This window comes from Lineus longissimus, chromosome 7 (genome assembly GCF_910592395.1).
Source record: "Lineus longissimus chromosome 7, tnLinLong1.2, whole genome shotgun sequence".
Classification (NCBI taxonomy): Eukaryota; Metazoa; Nemertea; class Pilidiophora; order Heteronemertea; family Lineidae; genus Lineus; species Lineus longissimus.
In genome coordinates, this window is record NC_088314.1 from 9290210 (window position 1) to 9309973 (window position 19764).

The window sequence follows — 19764 nt, forward strand, 5'->3', positions numbered from 1 at the left end:
CTAGTAAATAATAGTGTTTTTTTATTGTTTTTGGTCACCCCATGACCTAATTTAATGGTTATCAATTCTGCCGCTAGGGCAAAGTGCTTACTTGTCAACATGGCCTCTGGGGGCATGGATCCCGTCTTGCAGTCCACTATAGAAATAGAAAATAAACAGTATACCGTCACGTTAACAAACTCAGTTATTTATTGGGACAATGCCCGTAGTTCTGGTGCATACAATGGACAAAGTTCTGAGAGCGTATCAAGTGAGTAAACCCCTGAAATTGCAATCGATTTGTCCCTTTTCATTTCTGACATTTCCATCTCTGCCATTGTTTGATTTAGTGCATCACTATCAGCTGTTGTGTACATTTGACTTGTACGTAGATAGTAAGATACCGTATGTCAGTATGTGTTGATGCTTTTGTATTTCATGATGTGGTTTCTCGGTTGTTCCTGAATAGGTTGTACTCTGTGTAATGTTCCTTTCTGAGGATGATGGTATGCGAGCGAAGACCGAAGTAGGCCCTAATTATCATTTAATAATCGTAATAAAGTCCACGGCACAGAAATGATTAGTTAAAAATTTAGCACAACGTTTATTATAATGATTGTATAAATGAAGTTATATGAAGTTCAAAGATTTTCAATATCGCCACGTTTTGCTTATAATTATCGTTATTTACACCACAACATTATTACTGATGAAATTCCTGCAGTATTACGCAGAATGTCACGATTGAAACAGCAATGAGATGTCCTGCACTCGCTGATGGCCTTAGTGTTCAAGTGTTCAAACTCAGCTGTTGATTATCATGGTGATCGGTCAACCTGCTGCTCGATTTCGATACCATGGAAGAGGGCTCCGAGTCAATTCTGGAGAGAATCCAAAATTCCCCATACAACACTGAACAGGTGTTTGTTTAGGATTGGTCTTGAGTTGCATGTATTGAATTTTGCATGCAATTTAATTATTAACAATATGATTTTTATTTATTTCATTTTCAGAACCCAATACTAATGATAGTCCCGAGCAAAAAAATACCAGTGAGCATTTTCAGAAGTGTCATTTGGGTGGTGTGTTTTCGTTGTTAAAAACCTGCTGTGGTGGGAACCAGGGTAGGAAATTTTATCAGTTTTGACATTTAAGTTATCGTTGTATATATGTTCAGCTATCCATTCTTGATAGAATGTGGTACTGGTATCTTTTTTAAATCAAAAGAATGAAAAAGACATTATGGTCCATGAAAAACTTGAATTCCAATTTTTCACAATCCTTCATTTAGTGACTGTGTCTAATTCCTTATGAACGTACCCTTCCATCATGTCTCGTGTTACCATCTGATCCATGTCCATTTAACCCCTCCTTGAAGCGGTTGTGAGGGATTCTGCTGTCAAGCCTTTTGTTCCAGTATCCTTTTTGCCTCATCCCCCTACCCCTTGTTAGTACTTCGAAAATTGTGAGAATTGTGAAAATTGTCTATATCAACAGGTTATCATGGACCAGAATAAAAGTGTCTTTTTCAAGCATGATCACAGAAGCACCCCTCATGAAAATACCATGTGCATGAATACCAGTAATAAGAATGTTCCTGAGGTGTTCATTTAGCAAGGATAGTGAGAAAAAATCGTTATTCAAAAAAAATATTTTATAAATTTCCTACCCTGTCAAGGTATGGACTGATTTTAAAAATATTTGTGATGTTTCTTCACACACCTAAAAATCAACAGGAAACAATCCTTCCTCACACTCTCTATTTCTTGTGTATCATACTCCTAATCCCAGTTAGTGACAGTTCTTTCTTTTCAAAAAAGATTACATTTTACTTTTAATAACTGTTCAGTTTACATTTTACTTATTTAAAATAACATTCTGTTGTTTTATGTTTTAAAGAAACTCTCCTTCATCACTTTTGCGTGTTTTGTTCTGAATTTGGGCTCAAAGTTAACATTTACAGTTGGACCAATGGCATTGTTAATGGCATATGTGACCCGCTCTACCAAAATTAGGCGCTTGTCGCATCTGAACTTGACAGGTTGATACGGACTTGTTGTTCATTTCCCTATTGTAGACCTTTGGTGAAATGTAACTAAATCAGTTTGTAATAGATTTCACAAAAGGTCTACAATAGGGAAATGAACAACAAGTCCGTATCAACCTGTCAAGTTCAGATGTGACAAGCGCCTAGTTTTGGTAGAGCGAGTCACATATTACCAAGCAGTTAGGTGCCCATCTTGTGTCTCAGTATGAAGGCTTTGTTATGTTCATTTGCCTATATAATTGTTTTCATATATATAACAAGATTTATCATTTTGTGATGGTCACACATGTTGTATAATGTATGTCAGTACCCAGGAAATATCTCATAAATTAGAACATTGTAGTTACAGTTGTACCTCTCTATTAAGGACACCCCCGGGCTGACAATTGCTGTCTTTAATAGAGAGGTGTCCTGATTAGAGAGGTCAAATTGACTGGAAACCACCAATTTGGGACCAAACCTAGTGTCCATAATAGAGAGGTTGTCCTTAATAGAGAGGTGTCCGCTAAGGGAGGTTCCGCAATGTACATTACATTGCCACCATCTGCAATCAGCTGTGCATGGTAATATCACTTATTCACTTAGCACGATGACCACTGGTGGTGGGTAAATTATTCTATTGATCATTGATCGACTGCTGCACAACTCATTGGTTCATTGTATCATATCAGGAATTACAAGTTATTCAATTTCATCATCAATAATGGCGTACTGGTATCAAGCTAGCTGATGCTGGTTGTCATTCGGGTATGATGGTTTTGTCAAGTGATGAATTTAACTTGTCTCCCTACTGGCAAGAATCCGATCGGACTCTTTTAAAACAAGGGCTCTAAAGTTAAAATACCTATGATGTCACGACAGAGCAGGTGCCTGCCAGTTTGACATCATGTATGATGTTGTAACATCATTTTGAGTTGATGATAGCATTCTGCTCATTCTGTTTGCGTTGTTAAAAGAAGAAAACCGAGGCGGTTGCTGGAACTTGTCGATTCCCTTGCATCACATGACAAAGCCGTGCTCACCTTAGTGACAGCCGGCACCACGTGGTGGTTACGGAAAGGTCCTCCCTGGTCTGACCAATAAAAAACCTATCAAGATATTCTTGTTTGTCAGCTGGATAAACCAAGGGGATGGATTGGGGAACATGGGGTTGTCGTCGATGTGGTTGGTGCACTGCTGCATATAGTTTGGTCTGCCACTGATCCCTCGCAGTGAGTCACAGCTTCGAACTATCACACAACCACTCTCTTACTCGCCGTGCAAAGACCTTGGTTTTCTTTTTGGCACGTTTTTGTTCATATCGGCATCTTGGTAAACATGAAATATTACTAAGGATGTGAGAGCCTTCAGCATCGCCATCAAAAATTTCTAACTTGCGCAGGGCTGTCGGCTCTATCTTAGTAAATTGATCTGTTGTGCAGATTGCTTGAACCAATTGTTTTTCCCGACTGTATTGACCATGTCAGACTGACATAAGGCGGGACACCAGGGGTCGACGAGTTATCGAATAGAAAAACAACAACCTCCTAGCATACAAAGTACCAAGATGCCTTAAAAAAACCCATTTAAAATGCATTCTTTAAATCTTAAGTCCATAAAACCTTTAAAATATGTGTATATTTAACTTTTGTGAAAGTGAGGAGCAACATAATTTATAATCGTCTCACGTCTGCACAAAGAATGACAGAAAAGGCCATTAGGTCCGATGCATTCAGATTAAATGCCTCGGAAAGAGGCTAAGGCCTACCATTGTGCAGTGTGGCCTCATTAGCAGACCCCAGGCATCTGAATTATTCACTCCACACTGTGTTATTTGCAATAATAGGGTCAATGACTTTACCCCTTAGTGCAGGCGTACTTGAAAAATGGTTCAATGCCTGTAAAACCTAATCCACTCAGACAAAGCCCACAAAGTCAGTCCATTGATATTGTTGTACATTTGAATATCAAGGCCAAATATTTCACTGGGGACAATGTCAATAGACACACAGTAAATTTAGAACAGTAATGGAGTTGAACTTCATTTCAATGCCTCATGAATATGCATACTGATACTTAGGTCGACACGTATTTTGGGCTAACGAGACACTTTAAAAATCTTCAAATATTTTGGGGGCTTGGCTGCGCACCTCCAGCACTCGCAATTTTATGCTCTCCCTTTTTAAGATCCTGGTTCCAGCCCACAGGCACATGAAAATAAGAGCTCAATACCCCCCCCCCTGCACTGACAATTCACATAAAAGAATAGAGCTTTTCTTTTACATGTGTTGTCAGTGGGGAGGGGGTGGTTGGGGTGTTTGTCAGTCTCGACTGGGGGGCTGAGGGTGCTATTGAGCTCGTATTTTCACGCGCCTGTGTCCAGCCCTGCCAATGACCAAAAAGTCTGTTTTTGAGAATGTTACTGGAGGGTAGAGAGCTGATAAGGGCCCATGGCCTCAAATCAAGACCACAACTTCACCTGGTGAATGCAGAAAAGTGCTTGAATCCAGTTAGACTTATGTTTTGGTTCGTGGCCCAGGAATGTTTCAATTCAAATGAAGTGGGGAAAACTTGCGATACGATATCCTAAACTATTTTGGCATTACAGTATTACAGTATTTTGGCATTACTCTATTAAGGACACCCTTGGGACTGAGAAGTGCTGTCCTTGATAGTGAGGTGTCCTGATTAGAGAGGGCAAACTGAATGGAAACAACCAATTTGGGACCAAAACTAATGTCCTTAATAGAGAGGTTGTCCTTAATAGAGAGGTTGTCCTTAATAGAGAGGTATCGCTAAGGGAGGTTCCACTGTATTGCAAGGTTTACAAAATAAATGACATATTGTCTCAATCCCCGAAAGGTTAGAATTTGTAAATTTAAATGCGAATCTGTCTGTTTTTTTAGGACATGATATTCATCTGATAGACCTCCGTGACGTGATCACGGTCACGTCGGAAAAGAAGCGCTCCGGACGTGCGAGGGAAACACGAGGCCTCGAGCTGATGTCTCTGAATAGCACATGCACGACGTTTATTGTCTACATCATACGGCGCATAACAAAGCATAGGTGGCGTGACCGTAAGATTTTGTTCCAGTGTCGTGATGCGAAGACGTGTCAGTTGTGGGTCTCAAAAATACAGGATTGTTTATTTGCTCCAGGTGAGGATGTGGTAATGTCTTGCTCAAATTGTGCTTCTTGTGACTTCCGTGAGAAACAATGTCAGTCTTTATATACTGTAAATTGCCAATTTTCGCAGTTTTTTTCACGGATTTTGTGATTAACCTAGCTTTGGGAACATCAAAGTTGTGAAAAAAAATCTGTTGGTTAGAAAAAACTGAAAGAAATTTGATAATAAGAATGCAGTTTTGTGCCCCATATTTTAAAAACTGATTGGCAGCTGACTATTACATGTAACAAGCAGCATTGGAAAGAGTCACATCAACAGGGCTTGAACCTTCAACCTCTAGGCAAACAGGCTCAGTCATAGAAAATCTAGTTGTGAGATAGGACAGGAATTTTGGCAAAGAATTTAACCATTGTGTGTAAATGAAGATAAAAAATAACCCATTGTCGTGCACACTTATATAATTGTATCAACGGTGACCTTTTGAATTAGCACACCAAATGGTACCTGGCTCCCTTCCAACATTATGGACAATGGATGTAATTACTTCACTGGAACTCTTGCATGTCATGAGCAATTTTCACATTTCAAGTATTTAAACAAGGACTGAGGACTTGGTATTGGAGATTCTCCAATTTTATGGGAATTTGATTGCAGCAAAACCATAATAGCAGTTATGATGATGCTTTCTATGTCAAAGCTATGGTCTGGACTCCCTTCACCTTTAATCCATGTCATCACAGATATTTGAGTTTTCAGTTTTCATAATTCATTAAAAAACCCACGGTCAATCCCTTATCTTCTTTTCTCATCAGAATATAATCGACCACGGAAGTTGCTCGTGTTCGTCAACCCGCATGGCGGTCTCCGCAAGGGACAGAAAATCTATGCAGAAAAGGTGGCGCCACTGTTGGAACTGGCGGCAGTGTCTACAGAGGTTGTTGGTAGGTATCGTGAAATCTTCTCATACTGACACTGGGGGTTACGGGTACCATATTAAAGATATCATGAAAATTGCTCCTACTTCCTAGAAAGTTGAGAATTGTGCCAATGCATAAATTTTAAAGGGCAAAGCAACACTATCAGTGTTCCTGGTTCTAACACAAATTTCTTTTAATTGGTTGAATTGTGCGCTCATAATTAATTATGACACAGTAGCACAGATTTATTTGATATTGGTATTGTGCCAATTCTGAAATTGTACCATCTGCAAAAAAAACATTGGCTGACATCCGGCGATACGTTTGACATAAGCCAGCATGTAGTATAGGCGTTCTGGTTTATTCCTTTTGTTTGGCATGACATTGTAATTTCTAGTATCTGAACTCCCATTTCCACATTTGCTCTCCACACAGTAAATATCCTCCAGCCGGTCGCAGCACAGTTTGTCTGCGAGCTTTATGACAGTTGTACGCATATATGTACAGGTGTATGTGCATAATAATAAGTGTTTTTATTCTGTCATTGACATGGCTCAGCTGGAGGCTGTTGTGTATGTCTGAGTGATATGGCTGGGGACCATTTCAGTATACTCTATCTCTGGAACTAAAACACCAGATAACTCCACCAATATTCATCAATCTTATTTCTGGTTGGTTTATGCATGAAATAAGACGTAAGAAAGCTGTTGGGAATGTTCGTGTTGAGCATTTGGGTCTTCTACAGAATCTCCCCATTGCCACCTGTGCACAAATCGAAAGTAAGGCATTCTCTTGCTGACACCATAGGGTACACATCGAGTGAGAGCGTCCATAGATGAGCATATAAAATATTCAGACAAAAAAGTTTGAACCACTTTTGAACCACTGACCTCCACACTGAATCTAGATTTTCTTTGTTCTACTTTCAGTCACAAAGCGTGCCAACCATGCCCGGGACATGCTGTTAGAGTGCAATCTGAAACATTATGATGGGTAGGTTTAAAGAAGAAGGCACTGTTACTGTTATGTGTTAGAGTGCAATCTGAGATGTTATGTGGGTAGGTTTAAAGGAGACGGCACTGTTAGAGTGCAATCTGAAATGTTATGTTGGTGGCTCTAAAGAAGATTGCACTGTCTGAGACGTTCTGTGGGTAGGTTTAAGGGAGATGGCACTGTTAGAGTGCAATCTGAAACATTATGTTGGTGGCTTTAAAGAAGATTGCACTGTTACTATTGTGTTAGAGTGCAATCTGAGACATTCTGTGGGTAGGTTTAAAGGAGACGGCACTGTTAGAGTGCTTTCTGAAACATCATGTAGGTAGGTTCAAAGGAGATGGCACTGTTAGAGTCTTTTGCTCATGTGGAAATATCTAGAGCTTTGTCTTGGACATTGACAAGCAGTCTACAACTACAAGTCCAGAACTTAAACCTAGTCACTATTTTATCATCTTATCTGATACGACTTCACCATTGCAGCTTTTATGTAGTGTTTTTCACTGGCCAAGGTCTGTATCCAAAGTTTTCACAGCAAGTGTCTTCATTGTAGGTCTCTACGGTGGCTCTCTGGGGTGTCAAAGAGCTGCCGTCATTTCAGCGCTAAGTTGAGCTTGACCTTGAATGGCAGTGACCAGACTTGGGTTTGACCCTAGGATTAAGAGTCTGACAGCCACGCTTTCCATTAAGATCTGGATTATGTGCTTACTTCTGTTCCAGGGTCGTGTGTGTCGGTGGAGATGGAATGTTCTCAGAATTGCTACACGGTTTGCTGTTACGAAAACGTATGGACCTAGGACTGATGGAAAACGGGCCAAGAAATCAACAATATTGTCCAGATATACGAATTGGCATCATTCCAGCTGGTAAGAATTGACAAACATTGTAACAACAACAATAGCTGATGACGTCATTTCTATTGTTAGTTTAAAATGACATCACGCAGAAGGTTTCACGCTGGGGTTCATCCGATTGACTGCTCTTCCGATCTTTAGAGGGGTACGCCATTTGTAATCACTGGCGGTTCAGAAAAAAGGAAATGCAGTTATGTACCATAACAAGGTTTGACTCTAGTAATTTGTCTTTCTCTCGCAGGTTCAACAGACACCGTATCCCACTGTTGCCATGGTTACAATGACCCCATAACGTCAGCATTACATATCATATTAGGTAAGATAGGTTCTTGCTGTGTTAAATCAGGCTTGTGGTCAGTCGACTTATTGGGAAAATCATCTGGTTTGAAGTCCTCTCCAAACTGTCCGTTTGCACATGTGAAGAAAAACATCAAAAGAACATTTCTACTGTGGCAGTTTTCAGTTCACCATGGGATTTTTGGAGAAATACGCATTTGATTTCTAACTTAACTTAATGTTACAATTGTGATCGGAATTCGAGTTATTGCATATGATGGTCGAATGACGTCATGAGGTGCCGTTCTCGATAAGCAGGCTGTACTTCTTCAGGATGTGAAGTTTAGGTCAGACCTGTTGAAAGAACATTTAGCTTTCCTCGGCCACAAAAAAGGTACATGTAAATACACAAAGTTTACTGAATTTCAACATTGGTATAAAGTCATAATCATTTTCAGGTGATTCGCGAGGCATAGATGTGTTCTCTGTACACCAGGGGAACCAGTTCCTGCGTTATGGTGCGACGTTAATGGGATATGGCTTCTACGGTGATATAATAAAGGAAAGCGAAGACTTACGATGGATGGGACCAAAGCGTTATGATTATCTCGGTAAGGTTGTAGCACACATTTGAGGCTTCCCAGTAATAGGCATTGCTGGAGACTTGTACAAAAATATAACCCTCATTGCGGCCGAGGGATCATGTTCAAAAAGAAACGTTGTAAAATATGCGAAAACTTGAGGGGGTACTGATAACTGTTAATTTTTGTGCCCATTTTTTTGCAATTGATTTTTTGTTTTGGTTCACAGTTTTCTTCTGGTAGATTGTTCGCCGAAAGCTTGTTTTCCATTCTTTAATAAAAAATTCTTTAGTTTTGTTTCTGCAAATCGGCAAAAATGAAACACTTGTGACTATTTAACGCCATGTTATTTTCTTTCAGGTGTGAAAAACTTCTGTAGGAATAAGCTGTATGAGGGCGAAGTGTCATTCCTGCCGAGTTCTAATATGAAGGACAGTCATCCCCGTGATGGTACTCGCTGTCATGCTGGGTAAGTTTGGGAAATTACCAAGCCAGTGGCTGAGGGGTCTTGTTGTCCCCTTCGGTGTCTGTCCGTCTGTCCATATTACTTATCAGTCCATCCATCTAGCAGTCTGTCTGACCATAATGATGACCTAAACGCTCTTACTTCAGACTGCATGAAGATTTTCTCTATATGCAGTATGTGTAGAGCATACCACTTTACCGGGAGACGTTGTTTTCTATTGAATGTTGAAATTTTTTAATTAATTGACTCTTTCTTCCATTTAGTTGTGAAGTTTGCCATGAAGCGTCGCAGTTACACAGGGAAAAGGAGGGAGCTGATTCGGGATCAGAAAGTAGTGAGTATCGGTATTGTCAAGAATTCATATAGACTAGTCGTTATGAACTCTTGGTATCATCTAGAATTGAGTAGGGAACTAATAAAAAATTAATATACCGTCAACGCAGTATTATGCTACAATGCATTTGATAAAATGAACTTGAAATTAATTGGTTCATCATTAGGAAATCTCTGGCCGGTCACATTGATGTTTTCTCCTTGATTTCAGTGGGTAACTGGCGACGTATACGAGGACGTTTCGTGAGCGTCAACGCCTACAACATGAGCTGTCGTTGCGCTAAATCTCCAGATGGCGCCACACCCTCTGGTCACCTAGGCGACGGCTATGCTGATCTCGTGCTGACATCTAATTGCTCGCGGGTAAATTTCCTTCGCCACTTGATGAGGACTGCCAAGAAAGATTCTGACCAGGTGAGGTGCAGGATGGTTTTTTCTTCAAACTTTGTGTTCTGTTAAATTCGTTTTTCTTAAAAATGTTTTTGTCTCGAAAAAAGGATAAGAGATTTGCTTCTGTAATTTGGATGAAATGAATGAAGTTGAAAGTATTTGTTTGTACTATGTAGACTGACCTGCATAGGAAATTTATCAGCTCTTTGCCAGCTGTCATGAAAAAAAATTCTGCCATATTTTCTTGCCGATATTGACAGAATCTATGTTGACCAGTTTCTTTATGAATTAGGGAGTGACAGTATTTAGGGCTTTGAAATAGTTCCTTTACGATTTTTTTTCTGTTGGTGCAAAAAGGATTCTGATCAGGTGAGGCAACGCCGATTATCATTTTTTGCATGTTTTTCTTTGTATCATAAATTTTGTTAATACCCTCTACTGTGATACTGGAAGTATTTACAGCCATTTCATTTTGCGTTTTTGTGAAATTGCAACCTTTAGTATTCTTTTAGTTAAGCGGTTTGACAACACGGTTAAAGTGATTTCAGTCAGATTGCCTGTAGATCCTAAAAGCGGTGAAAGTGAGAATTATTGCGGCTTGCTAGCCCGCACCCTGAATGAATACAGCGTCTCACTGAGCTTTATCAAATACCAAAAGAGTGGTGTTGGTGACACGGGGTGGTAGTGGATGACTAGGAGGTCCTAGCATTGATGAATTAGTCTGATGCAACTGCTTCAGTGGGGGACAGGGAGTCCTGGGGACCATACCCTGGCGACCATACCCTGGCTTGGTACTGATGCTCAAACCCTGTGGAGGTGAATGTACGGATGTCCTTGCAATTGTCTGCAGATGCAAAAGACATGAAAATAAAAGGCACTCAAATAATTTAGACTTCTACCGACCATGAAGAAGGAACAAGGGGGAAGGAAAAACGGCAGAGATGGTGTCTCAACGATGTACTAGTTTATTGTCCACAAGGTTACTGGTTATGCCCTTGCGCACTACAATTAGGTGTTAGCTTACAATAATAACACAGAAGGTAGGAGCAAAGACATGGAACAGAACATCAACATAGTAATGAGTCTTTTCAATCAAGTGTCAATTTCTATTTCCAGTTTGACTTCAACTTCATCCAAGTGCACAGAGTGAAGGAGTTTAAGTTCAAGCCATTAATTGAGGATATGGAAGAACAGGTTAGCGAAAGTTCCAACGATGGCGAGCAACGTCTGCGACGGAGTTCAACCCATAATAGCGTTTGGAATTGTGATGGAGAGTGTTTGGACCAGGCGTCGGTCCATGTCAAGTGAGTATAGATGCTTTTTCGTTGATTTTAAACATGTCATGCAGAACAGAAGCAGAGGTATGACACACTGCAACAAAACTTAAAAACGAACAGTGTGAAAGTTTAACATGTTTATTAAGCAGTCGAGCGTAGATAAGTAGATCATGTCACGTTTAGATCATCTTGACCACCATGGTTTTTACATCTCGTCAATTCAAAACGTTGTCAGTTCGGTAAATCAAGCTGGAATAAAGTGGTAACTGGAATAAATTGCGACAGAAGGTTTCTTGTCCGATTTCCATCCAAGTTGACCATTGTAATCAGTACACTTCCCTATTAACAACACTCCACTGTAAGTGGCTATTGAGGACAGCACTTAGGGGTGTACTAAATAGAGAGATTCCAATGTTGATCTTCATATATTTATCCATTTAATGTGCATTTATTGTCTCCTTTTCCAGAGTCCACTGCCAACTTATCAAACTTTTCTGTCGAGGTATTGAAGAGGAAGTGAAGGAGGACTGCGCATCTTTGTGTGTGTCGACTTGTGGTCGAACAAAAGATCGTTTCAGTTTCAGTAGATCCTACGTCATTTAGAACTATTCGTCTCCCGAAATGACTTAAATTAAGGGCTTCATCCTAGTCTGTTTAGAAGGGTTTGTGTCTGATTTTGGCCGGATGAGGACAAGGAATGCTAAATTCTGTGGTCGCATGAATGGTGAATTTACTTTTGGCAGGTCTTCTGTCATTCAGATCAGGTTGTTTATAAGTATACCGGTGTGAGGACTGCCCAGCTCGGTGTGTGTCAATCTGTGCTCACTTCAAAGGAGGGATTGAATTGAGGTTCTAAGTCATTCAGAATGGGTCTTGTTAGACCATATCCACAACTCCGTGGATATGGTCTATTGTTTTTACTGAGCCGATCGCCAGGACCAGAGGGATGTGGTTTTCGACACGTATCTCCGAAACTGCCGCACGGAACGACCTGAAATTTGGTTAGGTTACGTTTCATAACCTGCTAACGAACAACGTGTACTTTATTTTTGCAGCCGTTGCTTACTTTTTTAGTTTTCGGGTGATTTTTGATGAAAATCGCCGGTTCTGAACCGTTCCGGTAATAGCACTGCCTCCCGCGTTTTTACCGATTAGGCAAGTTGCTCAACGTTTATCTGTCCCGACCTGAACAGGTGGGAGGATACCCCCTACATTGAAGAGCCAACAGACATTTCGTCTACGCATTCTGGACTGGGTGAGTGTGAATTTTTCGTGATTGTAATCGCCCTCAAATTTGTGTTGAAACACTGCATCAGACAAAATTAACTCATCAGAGGTCAAGAAAAGGATCTTAAGAATATATGTTCGCTGTTAGTTTGGGTGATTATAGGGAGCCCGTCCATCTTTTGAGGCAAACTTGTCATCCGAAAGTTTCCAGATCCCCGCAATGGCGGATATACATTCATCAAAAAAATTACGAATTCGGGCAAGTTTCATCAAACTGTGCGCCTTAAACACCTAAGAATGTCTCAAAATCACCCAGACTCTACACATGAGATATACCTTCACTGAAAATAATTGCTAAAACCTCGCTTAACGTGTCGCGAGTGCTGAAAGCAACAGTTTTGGAGATCGTTTTTCTGTACATCCTGCTCACTCCTGTAGAAATGTACAGTAAAGCACGTATACACGTGCAGTGTAAATGGACACACGAATGTACACACCTTCTGAAAATATTGTCAGCAAAGGTGATAAGTGTTTGTTCTGAATTATGACAATGAAATTCATAGACTATTAGCAGGTAGTCAGTGTCTGTTGGTCTGAATAATGAATGATAAAACTTCTGGTGAAGTTAAAATATTTCCTCGCTCTGTTTTACAGCCTGACGCAGTGACCGGGATGATCAGCATCTGTTCTGTTCTGCGACCGCATCAGTCACGGATATAGGAGCCTTGACCACGAGGAGCTGATGAGGCAAAGTCGTATAACCGTCTTAACCTTGACATCGGTGCAGTGCTGAATTTGCCGTCCGAAGACAAACCAGTATAATATTCCAGCCGTATTTCGTTCTTTTCACTGTAATACTTTTACTTCAAAAAGACTGAATAAATAAACCTACTGTGGCAGTTAGTTTAAAAAGATATTATTGCATTTTACGTTTTTACTCTTAGTGCTGATCGGTCATACCCCTTGGGCCTGGCCGTAACCTTGCATACTGGTTGTCTCGATGCCGTATGCTATGACCATGTATATATCTACTGGACTGGTTTGTTGCACCATGTCGAAGGAATTTTATGTAGAGATCAAGACACTTCCCTCGCATCACAATCTACACCTCAAAAGAATGGTTGTAAAAATCCTTGCCATGATTCCCGGTTGCCCCTATGTTGTGACCATGCGTGCATCAATGGCCTGGGATGTTGCAACCTACACTTCAAAGGAATGCGAAGTCTAAATCACATTTATTTTTTGTCCCCAGGTTGTGACTTTCCTAACAGCAATTGCAGACCATATCCCTGGTGATAGTGTTTTGTCATCTTAAAAATGAGCACCAGGACAAAGCACCAAAAACCTGCCACTTAAGATCAGATCAGAAGTTACCTACGTGGTGCCAGTACCCACAAGTGCATGATTGACAACTAGATCATTTGAAGAAAAAATTGGCAGCAGAACCATGTGTGCATGGAGGGAGGTATTATAATATAAATACTGTGGAGACGCAATGTGTTATTGGTCGTCCAAACATTGGGAGCTTTCATCCCCACCAGCCATATCAGATGGCCAACTGGTTTCCCTCACTCGACCAGAAAACTCATCAAAAGATACGAAAGATGTTGAGATTCAGATTACATTTGCTTGTTGTCTGCTGGATTCTGACCATCCATATGCTGAGTTGTTGCAGTCCCAGAACCATCGCTAATTCTAGTATTTATGATGCACCTACTGTCACAACCTAATTCAGCTGGTTATTCAGGGTTATTTGCCTCTGATTTATCTGGTTATATCCTGGTGCAAACCTAATTTCTCAACATGACAAAATACTTTCACCAGGGATATGGTCTGCAATTTGCTGTTAGGCGAATTGCCCAATACTAGTTTCCAATTACTTTCCAAGCAAAGTGTAGAATATCCTCTCTACCAGTGGCAGCCTGTGTTGGTAGTTCCTTGACGTGACTGCACAGGAGTTTAGTGTATATGGCTGACTGCGCCTTCTCAACTATGTGAGTGTCAACCTGGTGTCACAGGCCATCATTTGGGACCAAGAAGGTAGAATTGGACAATATAATTGACCAGGAACTCGACCCTGAACCCTCTTTCAACTAGACACACTTTACAGTGTTTGCCCAAGAGCTTTGTATATTCGCACAGTATCTATAGCTTTAAAGCACACAAAATTGGTGCAGTATCAGCGAGATACAGACTAGGTTGTAAATAATGTCAAAGTTGACATGATTTACAGAGACACAGGACACATTGAAATAATGTCAAAGTTGACATGATTTACAGATGAGAACACATTGAAATAATGTCAAAGTTGACATGATTTACAGATGAGAACACATTGAAATAATGGTAAAGTTGACATGATTTACAGATGAGAACACATTGAAATAATGTCAAAGTTGACATGATTTACAGATGAGAACACATTGAAACAATGGTAAAGTTGACATGATTTACAGATGAGAACACATTGAAATAATGTCAAAGTTGACATGATTTACAGATGAGAACACATTGAAATAATGGTAAAGTTGACATGATTTACAGAGACACAGAACACATTGAACGAATGTCAAAGTTGACATGATTTACCATGTTTACAGAGAAACAGACCACGTTGTAAATAGTGTCATAGTTGACAGGATTTACAGAGACACAGACAACATTAGCCGAGGGTCGCTGCCTGTCGGGTTACCTTGTTTGTTGTGTCTCTCTTTTGATTGGTTAGAAGGCAGTAAGAGTAAAGACAGGGTATTGCTTTAAATTACTTTTAACTTGTTTTAGACAAATAATCAAAAACTGTCCTTTCTTAAGGCATTTTTGTAGGAGGTTCGCAAGGCTTCAGATATCCACAATTTTTTTTTCAACTACGGGTCAGAGGCGATGAATATCATTGGGCTAGTCAAATTTGATGAATGGCGGACTTTTTTGCCACCATCCTGCCTAATAAACCAACAGTGTGTGACTTTAAAGATAAAATCACAGAGTGTTGAATAATGTCAGTGATTATGAAAATGTTATAAAAACGTTTGATTTTGACCAGTGCTAAGTTACTGAAAGAAATCATTAATTGAATTATCAAAGGACCCATTGTTCTTATGGGTTTTCTAGGGAACGATTATCTAATATAGCCGTTTGTCGAGGGCAACATGGATTTTTCTGTCCCAAGGAATGTGATTAAGACAGAAATATTTTGGTAGTAAGAGTCATTTTCAGATGGAGGTGAAAAATTTATCCACATCTAAACCTCGTGAATACAATCTAGTCTCCACATTATAAACTCATTCACTCGCCTTCGATGCGATATCAGGGAGGATATCGGTAACAACGCCAACAACAATTATACGTTAATTATTTTATAGAGAGGAGCTAACATCTTACTCTCAGTGTGACAAGTTGAAAGCATTCTGTAATTTCTCAGACACTAGTGCTGTAAATACTTTGTAAATAACCTTGTTATTTAATGCTATTGTTGTATTTAATTTGAAAAATGTAATTTAAGAAAATTACTCATGTGAGCTTCATTCAAATGATGATCGAGTTTTGAGACTGACATTTCGTACTTGATGGTAATGTTTAGAGAGGATTATGAGTTTGTTTTAGCTCTAATATTAGTTGTAATATCATGCTTTGCTAAAAAATGAATTAGGTTGTTTAAATTTGATGCCATTCTTTTGGTGCCTCATCCAAATTTTGGTGATTTCATCGTGTTTCTTGTTTCCGACAATTTAGATTCATGAGTGTGTTTCATAATTAAACAACATTTATCTGTTTGAAGTAACCCCAGTAGGGTTTTTTTTCTCCACACAAAGACCTTTGTGTCTGTTCTGAATCAATTTGGACAGTTTATAACTTTGGATATTTGTAAAAAGTCACCCCCCCCCTCCTTTGTGTTTTTTTTTTAAATATCCAATTATCAAGTTTTTAACTTAAGGAATTGAACCCGAGGCGGAGGACCTTGGTTGAGTTACCAAGACACTCGAGGGTGGAGCTAAAATACAGTCCAAACCCGAGCCGATAGGCGAGGGTTTGGACGAAATTTTAGCTCCACCCGAGAGTGTCTTGGTAACTCAACCAAGGTCCGAAGCGAGGGTTCAATTTCTATTCTAAAATACCTCAAACTTAAAAAGATAGGCCACGAAAATAACTTGAATATGTGCGAATTTGGCAAATTCCATCCATCGCCTGCCCAGAGCGCCGGTAGCGCCGTTGTTTACATTATGTTACGGCAGCGCGTATAGGAAGTCCGCATCGGCTCGCTCAAGTGATGCTAAAATCCGCGCAAATGGGCTATTTGGAGCGTTTTTCTCAGCAAATATGTGTAGTGCTCATTAAAAAACTTAGGGTGGTTGATGCTTCCTTGGCTGATTTGTGTTTGAAGCAGTGTTTTGAGAGCCTCAAACTTCTGAAGTGAGCTGTGTGCATGGTTTCCACATTTTAGTGCAACCCGAGGGAACTTTGGTAGAGCATCTTGGTTGCGTGTCCAAAACACTCCACTCTCAGAACGAGGCTTATGCATTTTCCATTTAAAAGTTGACTTTACGATACCAAGGTATTTTAGAATGTCCAATTGATCATTCACCAAGATAGATGGATGCTATAGTTCAATTTATCATCATCGTGTAAATAGTTTTAGCTTCTTGAATAATTTATCATTTCTCAATATTTGAAGTTCATACTCAAGTTTCTTGTCTTTAAGGTCTTTTTTTCTCAGCAAGATTTTGGGTGGTTTGATGTGTTTGGTATCAGGACCAACTCTTTTGGGGTACAATAGGTGATGGAATATTGGGTGGATTTTAAAAGGATGCCGGTTGGTTATAAACATGTTGGACTGGGTACATGTAGTATGCAAATGTTGAAATGACCCAAAATGAAACAAGACAAACTAAATGAAACAAATAAACATTTCAAACATAAAATTGAAGATCAGGTTCGGGTATGATTGCAAGGGTTTATAAGGCTTATTTGGCTCGTTTAGTTTGGGAGATTCATAGCCTAGTGGTTGACGTTGCTGGCTACCATGCAAACAGGCCTGGGGAGAACCCAGGATTGTATTTCTGTATGCTTGGCTTGGCTTTCAAGGAACTAAAATTCCTCGCTCTTCACAGTCCTTCGAATAAGACTTAAAACCGAGGTTCCCTTTATCTGGTGTCTATGCTAGGGCAGGTCAAAAGACCCCACCAAGTGAGAAACATGAGTAAAATGCCTGGACTCAACCACGCGTTGAAGTCGGATTCACTAGGCCAATTAACCCAATTGGGGCATAACCGTAGTGTCACGCATCCCACCTTGGAGGGGGAACACTCCCATGAGAAAATCCCCTCCAAGTGCAGAGCAAACGCTGAAGAAGAAGAACTGTGACAAGGCTATGCCAGGGCCACCAAGATGCTATGTTTATTTTTCAAACCAATGTTGCATCACTGGTTCTAGCCTTTTAGCCGTTACAGTAGCACGTTGATAAGGGAGCAATCGTTTAACTGTGACAACACAAACTGTGAAGCCGGAGTTGGAGCATTGGTTTGAAAGCCTGATAATGGCTCCCTGGCTATCCTAGCATGACCTCAACACAATGAAGAAGCTGCAAGTTGGGTGACCTGCTGTCAGTCCAATGCTGGTTTTGCTCAGAGAGGTGGTTGGCCATCACTCGAAGAGGCAGGTGATTCTCGGAGAGGTTGCAGTTGATCCCACTGGGTGATAATGTATATTAGAGTGAGGACACTGTTATATAATTGTTGTATGATAACTGTATTTTCATATTGGCAATCAGCACCAATAAGAGTGCAGGGAGGGGCGATTACTTGTTAAGGTTTCCTTTGATAGATAAAATCATGCAGAGTCTTTAACAATAAGCGTAGGATTTAAACCTCAGTCATCATAAAATGGTGAGTTATGATGTGGTAAGCTTGTAGTAAAAATGAACTACAATAGGTTCTTTAGTGTGGCTGGATCCACATGTTGATGCTGTGTAATGCAAGGCCTTATGAGTTACCATGGTGTGATTTTTTTTGTGTAATGTCTAGTATCCTGTTCACGATCAGTCTTTATATCAATAAGGTTAGTCACTTTTTATAGCCTTTCAGGGATTGGCTCTTATTTTGGGTATCTCACCCCAAGAAAATGTGATCAGAAAAACATTTTGAAGCCTCAAGGGCTGATGCTGTAAATGATCATTTCAGTTAGTTACTTAGTTAGTATTATCCCTTGTCAGGATGTCCAAATAAGAATTATCCCACTTCGCGAGTGTGACCTGTCGGGCATGATTTGTGAAGTTAAATTTCCGATAATGGAAATATAGGGTTCAATTAGCTAGTTCAATCACACTTAAATAGAAGAAACACACAGTGAGTCTGTAATATCACGCTCAATTTGTGAATAAAACAGTTCATTTTCTATTTTGTTTGTTCTTGTTCTTTTGCATTGCATTCTCTGCAGTGCAGTGCTGACAGAGTTATCTCCCTTGTCACTACTCTTAAAGGGACTCAATTGGCAGCAGCTAGGTAGGCAAGATAAAGCTACACAAAGTTGCCAATAGGGGTCTCTCCTTTCCTTCAGTATGTTGAAGCTATTTAAGCTGGTACAATGATTTAGTGCAGAATTAATCAAACATGACCCAGTGCCCTAATACTGTGCATACTATTCATCCAATTTAAACCCCCTCTCCTGCCTCAAGTCCCCCTTTAAAACACTTTTCTGGCCTTCCTGACTTATTGGCCAATCAGATGATGTCTGTCATGACTGTCTTTGGTGCAAAAAGATAGGCCATGACTGATTTTAGGTTTTTGCATCTTATCAAGATTTAAACCCCGGCTATGTTTAAAGGGAGTATACCACCATGAGGTTCAGGATGCAGGTTAAAGACCAACAGCGCCGCCTACAGGCACCAAACGTCACACCGGGAGTCATTCTCCAAGCGCCGTCAATGGTGATCACCGTTGCCAAGTTTCACTCGATCTACTGTGAGATTTCAGCGGGTGTATGTATAGTCCACATGGCCGGCGACCGGGTGATTGACCAGGAGTGAATGCGGACAAAAAGGACAGACGAAAACCAGAAAGAGCAAGTTAGCCGTCTCTTGGCCGTGATCGTCCCAAGACATCGTAAAGAAGCCTGGAATCACGGGAATTCCGGCACATCTTTCACATGACTAAGAGTACACTCCGGACGCAGTGGACCGGCCTCGTTCCTCAGACCTCACACTAACCAGCACCCTATCGAGACCAAATTTGGACGACGCGATGGGCTGCCCAGGGTCATCTAGACCAAGACCAGTATTCTCTTGATCTCATTCTCTGCAATCGCCCAATTATCCCCACAATAA

General features: G+C 40.3%; 1 protein-coding gene across 4 annotated transcripts; it reads left to right on the top strand.

Moving 5' to 3' along the window:
* Window positions 1-105: 105 nt before the first annotated feature.
* LOC135490679 (ceramide kinase-like) lies at window positions 106-18838 on the top strand. 4 transcript variants are annotated; one of them, XR_010447758.1, is made up of 14 exons: window positions 106-250; window positions 993-1103; window positions 4912-5166; window positions 5948-6076; window positions 6982-7045; window positions 7766-7911; window positions 8141-8215; window positions 8634-8786; window positions 9117-9225; window positions 9486-9556; window positions 9767-9969; window positions 11062-11249; window positions 11690-12477; window positions 13104-18838. XR_010447758.1 is itself a non-coding variant. In XM_064776008.1 (13 exons), exons 1-13 carry the CDS (start codon window positions 115-117, stop codon window positions 11823-11825), a joined length of 1776 nt encoding a protein of 591 aa, XP_064632078.1. In that variant the 5' UTR covers window positions 106-114; the 3' UTR covers window positions 11826-18838. The 4 variants fall into 4 exon arrangements, 3 of the variants coding, with proteins under 3 accessions (XP_064632078.1, XP_064632079.1, XP_064632080.1); XM_064776008.1 differs by having other exon boundaries at window positions 11690-18838; XM_064776009.1 differs by having other exon boundaries at window positions 993-1031; window positions 11690-18838.
* The last annotated feature ends 926 nt before the right edge of the window (window positions 18839-19764 follow it).

Excerpts from the sequence above, each read along its gene's own strand:
- LOC135490679 (XM_064776008.1), top strand. The coding sequence starts at position 115 with ATGGATCCCGTCTTGCAGTCCACTATAGAAATAGAAAATAAACAGTAT. Across the intron at positions 7,046-7,765 it reads AATCTGAAACATTATGATGG|GGTCGTGTGTGTCGGTGGAG; the intron begins GTAGGTTTAAAG and ends CTTCTGTTCCAG. Across the intron at positions 11,250-11,689 it reads CAGGCGTCGGTCCATGTCAA|AGTCCACTGCCAACTTATCA; the intron begins GTGAGTATAGAT and ends CTCCTTTTCCAG.